General features: G+C 43.0%; 1 protein-coding gene across 1 annotated transcript in view; it reads left to right on the forward strand.

Moving 5' to 3' along the window:
- The window catches only part of LOC112103403 (hemicentin-1), a 345,952-nt gene extending 341,102 nt beyond the window's left edge, over positions 1-4,850 (forward strand). Inside the window, exons 103-104 of the mRNA XM_026655607.2 lie at positions 2,323-2,449; positions 3,460-4,850. Of these exons, the coding sequence (XP_026511392.1) occupies positions 2,323-2,449; positions 3,460-3,826 (494 nt within the window). The 3' untranslated portion in view covers positions 3,827-4,850. The remainder of the gene's footprint in view (positions 1-2,322; positions 2,450-3,459) is intronic.
- The last annotated feature ends 2,823 nt before the right edge of the window (positions 4,851-7,673 follow it).

Consider the following 7,673-nt stretch of genomic DNA (forward strand, 5'->3'; position numbering starts at 1 on the left):
CCCGAGCCGGGCCGGGTCCGGGCTGGGGGTGCTGGGGCCCGAGCCGGGCCGGCGCTGCTGGGGCCCGAGCCGGGCCGGGGGTGCTGGGGCCCGAGCCGGAGCCGCTGGGGCAGCCGGGCGCCGCTCGGCCGGGGCCGCGCCACCCCGGAGCTCTCCTCCTCGCCCCCCCTCCACCCCAGCTTACCTGCTGCTGCCTCCCGCTTGCCCCTGCTTCTTTTGAGACTTCCCGCGAAGATCTGATTCGCGGGAAGCAGGGGAGGGGGAGGAGCAGGGGGGCGGAGCGTTCAGGGGAGGAGAGGAGGGGGAAGACAGCTGCGGGCCGGACAGCATGGTAAGGCTGCAGGGGATGGGGGGAGCCGAGAAGGGGCTTTGGGTGCCCAGCGGTGCTTGGCCGCCGCTTTTCTATCTATAAATAGCCGACCGGGGGGAAATCCCGGACATTTTTAGATTTTTAAAAATCCCCCCCGGACGGCTATTTATAGACCGAAAAGCCGGACACGTCCGGGGAAATCCGGACATATGGTAGCCTTATTTTATATGATGTATAAAGAAGACCTGAAAGAGGTTTATTTCTAGTTGTTTTTACCTTAGAAATATCAGGAGTGTCCGGGGAGCCGCAGATTAACTCTCACAACTTAACTGAAGGGCTTGAGATGTTGAATCAATTGGAACTAAAAGGCATTTAAAAATCCAAACCAAACAATAGAGTTTCAAACGGCCTGACAAAAATCTCCATCCACTTTCACTCTTGTGATGCCCATTTCACTGATCTTCCAGTCAGCAGAGTGTTTCAGGGGAAGACAAGATTTGAATTTCTATTGTAAATAACAAAGAGGAAAAAAGAAAACTCTGTTTTCCTTTTCCTTTTGTATAAAACCCTTTCAGGCTTCTTTTAGAAGGGAAAAAGGGCAGAAGCCTAATTCTAGTTTAATCACATATAAGTGCTCTCTACACCCAACCCAACTACAGCATTTGTCATTTTGATCCTCTTCTGCACTTACACTAAGGGCAGTGTTGTAAAGAGGTCTTAGCATATACAGAAATCAAGCATTTCGTTTCTACGCAGGGCCAGCAAAAGAGACAGAACTCTGGATCTGATCTATTCAGAACTGAGGTTAGGAGTGGTTGTAGTTTGGAGTCTGAATTTGGATTCAGACCCTAGTAGTGCAGTTGAGCCTTATTGTTGCAAATCCAAACTCCTCTGAATTTTGGGGTATTCAAAATGGAAATCTAACTTTGATGGTACTTCTGGTTACAGATGGCTTTAGCCAAAATACTGAGAGAGAGAGAGAGAGAGAGAGAGACTGTTTTTATGGTACTCCTTGCCCACCTACAGCCAGCACATATTTGAAATATCCTGATAAAACATTTTCCTGCACAAGGCTTCCAGAAAAGTGTTTTGAGCCTCTTAAGGCTCGGATAAGTAGTCAAACTGTGGAGTGTAGTATCTGTTGGATAAAAACCCAAGAGACCTTTATATTTGAGGTTTTTGCATTTCATATAAAGTTCACAAAATCAGTCTAGTTTACTAAAAACCTATAAAAATGTTGTGGGTTTTCCATTTAAAAAAACAGAGTCATTTTAAAAACAATTTTACTAAGTCAAAACAAGATGCAAACCTTTGCAGTTTCCCTGCATGGAATTTCAGCACAGATATTTTGCAGTTTCTAGTTAATGTGCTTCATGGGTATAGCACAGATTGGCTACATCAGATTGATGGCGTGAGGCAATATTAAACCAAGTGGTGATGCTCAGAAAACTGACTATGTAAACTATTTCACCTTCTTACTCTGTAAGTTAGCCCATGTGGTCCTTCCAATATGTCCCTGACCCTGACCACAACGTTTCACTGTTAGAAGTAAAACAGGTTTCAAAACCAAACTAATCCTTAGCATGTCCTCAGCATCAGCCAAAAATGGTGCCCTCACACCTGATAGTCCACCAAAGCCCATGACAAGATTTTGTTTCAAGGACAATGACAATGTAGCTGCAGTTTAGATTGCAAGCTCTTTAGGGTAGGGACTCTCTTCTTTGTGTTTCCAGAGCAACTAGCACAACAGGGCCCTAGGCACTCACGAAATACAAACAACAACAATAAATGTATATTACTGGGGTTACTAGTTCCACTAAATCAAATACCGAGGCAGAGTTCTAAGAATAGGAACATGAAACATGAAGTGGGGAAGGCTACTTTGCATGCAGACATATGGTACATACTGTTGTCTGGCAATATTTTAAGACAGTGATGTGCTTAGTTTTTCCTGTACCTGTGAAATTCACCTCAATACAAGGAAGTGATTATCTGCATCTTTTTACAATCAGATGTTGATGAGTGCCTTGAACAGAACATTCACTGTGGACCAAATCGCATGTGCTTTAACATGAAAGGAAGCTACCAGTGTATAGATACACCTTGTCCACCAAACTATCAACGAGATCCTCTTTCTGGGTATGCTTTATTTAAGTTTTTTTTTTTCAGGTTCTTTCTTCTCCCCAGACATTAGCCCTGATCCTGCAGTGTAATCTGCTAGCGCAGAATCCCACTGACATCAGTACAATTCTGCATCGGTGCAGAGATCCACACTAGTGGATTACAGTTACAGTCTTGGGCCTGTTCTCTGTACAAAGATTAGTCACTGGTGACAGTGATATATATGCATTGTTGCTTCATGTTATTGATAAATAATAGAATTAGATTGCAGTGGGTTTACACAAAAGTTGTGACTTCTGGCTGCCATCACGGATCCAATATTACTAATGTTCGATTCAGTGGAAGCAAGGTCAGACTGTTTGTGTACCAATAGAATCGGACACACCAACTTTCAAACCCTGCCATGACAGATTTTATTCAGATTCTTCCTGATGATTCAGTTTCCTTCAGCAAACAGTGATGGAGCCTTTTTGCTCGTTGACATTTTCTGGCTCTAGTTTATTTTTGGACCGTGCTTAGATGCTTCCATTTATATTTTTAGAGCACTTCAAAATAGTTACTAATTCTTGAGAACAAATATCCCCACTCAATATCTTTTTTTTTTTAATTTTGGAGGCAAAATTCTGTAATAGGTCATACACACCAAATGGAGAATGAAGCCTAAATATTTTATAAGCTGTCCCAAACAAGTTTTTTTTTTTTTTTTTTTTGCATTGTTTACGAGCTTGGTCACTAAAATGATGTGCTATTGACTATAGCAACCAAAACAAGAAGTAATCTAGGATTTCTTTTTAAAGCTATCAATATTTTTAGTACTTCTCTGTGGCTTCCAGGGTATTCTGTTATCAGTGAAACGTGGTTGTGGTTTCAAAGGAACAAGATCAGGTTGTCTATGCTGAAGTAACTGTGTCACGCGTGTGCACCGGAATTTGGCCTTTGCTGCATAATGCCCTAATTCTGTACTAAATTATAGTGACCTGCATAATACCTTCTGCCTAGCTACTTCAAAGTATTGTTTTTATTCCTAGCTTCTGTCTCAAGAACTGCCCACTTAATGATTTGGAATGTGCCCTTAGCCCATATGCCTTGGAATACAAACTCGTTTCCCTGCCATTTGGAATAGCTGCCAATCAGGATTTAATTCGACTGGTTGTCTACACTCAAGATCAAGTGATGCATCCCAGAACAACTTTCCTAATGGTAGATGAGGACCCAACAATCCCATTTGCTCTCAGAGATGAAAATTTAAAAGGCATAGTGTTCACAACCAGGCCACTGCAAGTGCCAGAGACGTACCGGATGAGAGTCAGAGCTTTGTCCTACAGCACTGATGGAAACATTGAATATCAGACAACTTTCATTGTTTATATAGCTGTGTCTGCCTATCCATATTAAAAAGCATACTTCAACCAGTAATTGAAGTATTTTAACCATATTCGTAAGTGCCAGTGGGTATTACCACTTCCAGACTCACAGTACTGCCTCCTCTTAAAAACAGTTGAAAACTTTGCAATGTGAAAGTGGTGCTATGCTCTTTTCTTATGCTTTCCCTGAAGATGCCAATATTTCCATTATTCCAATTTAAAAAAAAAATCCATGGTTCTAAGGAGCCTTTACCACTTGCTTTATTTATTACACTGGAGCAGTAACTTTCCACAGATGGTTCTGAAAATTCACCAGAACAAATCAGAAGTGCAAGGTGGAATTTTAGTGGTGAAAGTAGTAGACAAAAATCAGTCCAATCCTAAGAAGCTAAACAGAGAACTAGATATATTTCTGCATTTTTAAGGGTTGCTAAATGTTTTACAAATTTATCTGCTGAAAAATGATATTTTTCTTACCAAATACTTGATAGAAATAGGTTTGTATGTACATTGTTTCATTTGGTCAAAAAGGAAAAATACCACTCGACACTCAAAAATGCTAAAATGGATGCCATATTGGTGCTTATTTTCACTTGGAAATTTTGGAATAGGAACCTGTGACATTCATGTGATTTCAGCCAGGCCATTACTGTTCTGAAGAAAAAATTACACAGCTACTTCCACCTTAGACAGCAGATATTTCATTATAAAAATCTTACTCTGACATTTTGGTATAACCCATTAATTTAGCTCCAAATCTTCCACATTCCACTACTGCTGGTTGGTTGTTTTGTTTTCAAAAATGGAACTTTTCCCCCCAAAAATTTAGCAAGTTTGGTTCAGCAAAATATTAGGTGTCAATACACTGTATAAAGGTGGTAACAAACTCTGGAAGTAATTTTGTCAAGATGTATTCTATTTTTATGAAATGTATATATGTGGTTTTTCCCCCATGTGTATTTTCTATGCAATATCTTGAGTTTTTTATAACAACATTTTTACCAAAGGATAATGTTACATCAGAAATAATCAAATAAAGGTTCACTTTTTCTTAACCTGTGAGATTACTGCAGAATTTTTCATAGAACAAATTACTTGCTATGAATTAGTCACACATCTCTAGTTCTAACCCAGCAGCTGAAAGAAGAATTGACAATCTTTTGAATTTGTACAATTTGAAGGCATCCACACTGGGAGAGCCCTCAGCTTGGGAATTCTTTCCATGTCCCCCATTCATCAATGAAGCCCAAGTCTGGAACTCTTCAGGGACTATTAGTTCATACAGGGTTGATTGAGCAGGGGAGTGGGTTTTTGCTACTGTTGCGCAGAAGGGAAATTATTTTGTTACTAACTTGGGTTTTATTGTAAATATGCCTAGAGGTTGCTAATAAACAATATTTTTCTATAGTTTACATACACGTAAAATCAGTGCAAGGTGTTAGAGGGATAACACTAGTGCCTCAAATTTCTATCAGGTTTCAGAGTGGTAGCCGTGTTAGTCTGTATCAGTAAGAACAACGAGGAGTCCTTGTGGCACCTTAGAGACTAACAGATTTATTTGGACATAAGCTTTCGTGGGATATAACCCACTTCATCAGATGCATGGAGTGGAAAACACAGTAAGCAGGTATAAATATACAGCACAAGGACTCCTCAAATTGCTATGTCATTTTATGTACAGAACAGAGCTGGTATTGCCAACAGCAATGCAAGCTTACCCCAAACCTCCCCACCACCGCACCTCAGGACCACCACAAAGTTCAGTGGTTGACCTCATGTTGCAGCAGTACCTAAAGTTCCCACCAAGACCTGAGCCCCTTTGTGCCAGGTGCTGTGCATGCACATAGCCTGCCCCAAAACATATCTTTAGACAAAACTCACAAAAGGGTGGGAGAAATGGGGAACTGAGGCACAGAGTGAGTGAGTAACTTGGAATCTATGGCAGGGCTGGGAACTGAAGACAGTTCTGAGTGTTTTAAACCACAAGAGCATCGTTCCTGCTGACACTAATCAGGGCACTGTCCAGGATTTCTTGTGATGGTGGCTTAGTGATGTAAACAACCGTCCACTAGGAACTGGACTAAGAACAGCTCATTTCACATAGGCAGAGTTGTCCCGTGCTTTGGGTGGGCCCTGCACTTCAGGGCGGCCCGGCGCCATCAGCAGGGGTCAGGACCGTGCCCCGCAACCACCCAGGTGTTTGTTTACTTTTCTTGCCTGCAGCCCCCCCCGGGCTCAGTCTCAGTCTCTGTGGCAGCAAGCAACCGGCCCCAGCCCACTCTGCTCTGCCGGCTCCCGGCGTTGCCTGCCACCGCAGAGTCCTAGCATCCCCCAACCACTAGTGCCAGGGCAGGCTGACCCTGTCCTTCCGCCTTGGATGGACCCTTCCCTTTTCTGGTGGGACCCTCCACCAGCACAGGGGGTCCCCTCGCCCCTAGCACAGGTGAGTGCCGGCCAGTAGTCTCCATCATCTCTCGCCCAGCACTGGTGTCCTGCCAGTGCCCCACACTTCCCCCTTCCACTTCCCTTTCTCCCCTCTCCCAGCACTGGGTGGGGTCCTCCAATGCCACCTCCAGGCCAGAGCCAGCCCTTATCATCTCCCTGCCTCAGGGTCCTCCTTGCCTTTCAGCTCTCCAGCCTTGGGCTCCCCCTCCCCGCAGTATCAGGACTTGGGGGTTCCACAACTCTGCTCTCTCCACCAGCCCCCAGGACTGGGGTCCTCCATCCATCTGCTTTTCCACCTTCCCTTCCCCTCCCAGCCCCCAGAGAAAACAGATCTTAGAGCCCCTCCTCCATGCTGGAGGGTTCTGGGGTTCCCCAGCACCAGGGCACATATAGGCCCTCCAAGAGTCACACAGCTCCCGAGACATGGGCTCTCAGTGTTGCAAGTGTGTAATTACATTAAATTAAAAAAAAAAATCCACTGAGGGTAGCGAAACCATATGCACCTGGGAAGTAAGTTTGCTGCAAGGACGTCCAGGAAGGTGGATTTCAGAATGTAAGCGGTGCGACACTGATCGTGAACGGTGAGAGGTTTTTTTAATTATATGAACTTCCATTATAATTATAAAAAAGAACTACAATATAATTAATTATACAGCTGGGCGCTATCAATATTTAACCTGAGGCCAGCAGCTGCCCTTGAAGTTCACTGTAACCAGATTTCACCTGTATAAAAAAATGTTAAGGGTGGGCCCCTACACAGGCTGATCTGCCCTGGGCTCCGCACCCCCACTAGGGACAGCCCTGCACATAGGTAACCCTAAAAGCCTTTAGACAATAACTTTCAGACGTCGGTGAGGAAGGGGTAAAAGATTACAATCATTATTAAAATATTTACAATCACTAAAAGCATCCAATTTGGCTTAAGGCCTTATACTACTAGTCTCTATTGTATTAGTAAACCCATTATTTTTCAATATATTGAAATCCCTTTCTATTCCAGGATTTTGCAGTGTATTTTAATTTCCATAAAGATAAGTGGGAAAATATTAGCAAGTAGGGTTGATTGTTTTTAATTTGTCATGCAACCAAATATTGCAGTGAGGGCCACCAACCAAAACAAAAGGATATTTTTTAAATGTTAAAAATTTGCTAAAGCTAATATTATAGAAGAAAAAAAAGCATGGAGAATGAAGCAAAGATTGTCACAAAAAAGCAAGGGGGAGGGGGAAGACAACAAGAGTCTGTAGTTCTCTGTTAATTTCCTTCTCAAGGGGCTATGATTAGACAGAGTGAAGCTGGAGGAAAAATCCACATTTCATGTAAAGCTGCAGCAAATAATTCTTGGCCCTCTCAGTGCTGATAAGTTTGTTGAATTCCTCCATTTCTACTTTCCTTCCTGTTGAAAGAGTCTGGGCAAGTTAATTCCTTTAAGG

The sequence above is a fragment of the Terrapene carolina genome, unplaced genomic scaffold (genome assembly GCF_002925995.2).
Source record: "Terrapene carolina triunguis isolate 2854851 unplaced genomic scaffold, T_m_triunguis-2.0 Scaffold210, whole genome shotgun sequence".
Taxonomy (NCBI): domain Eukaryota; kingdom Metazoa; phylum Chordata; order Testudines; family Emydidae; genus Terrapene; species Terrapene triunguis.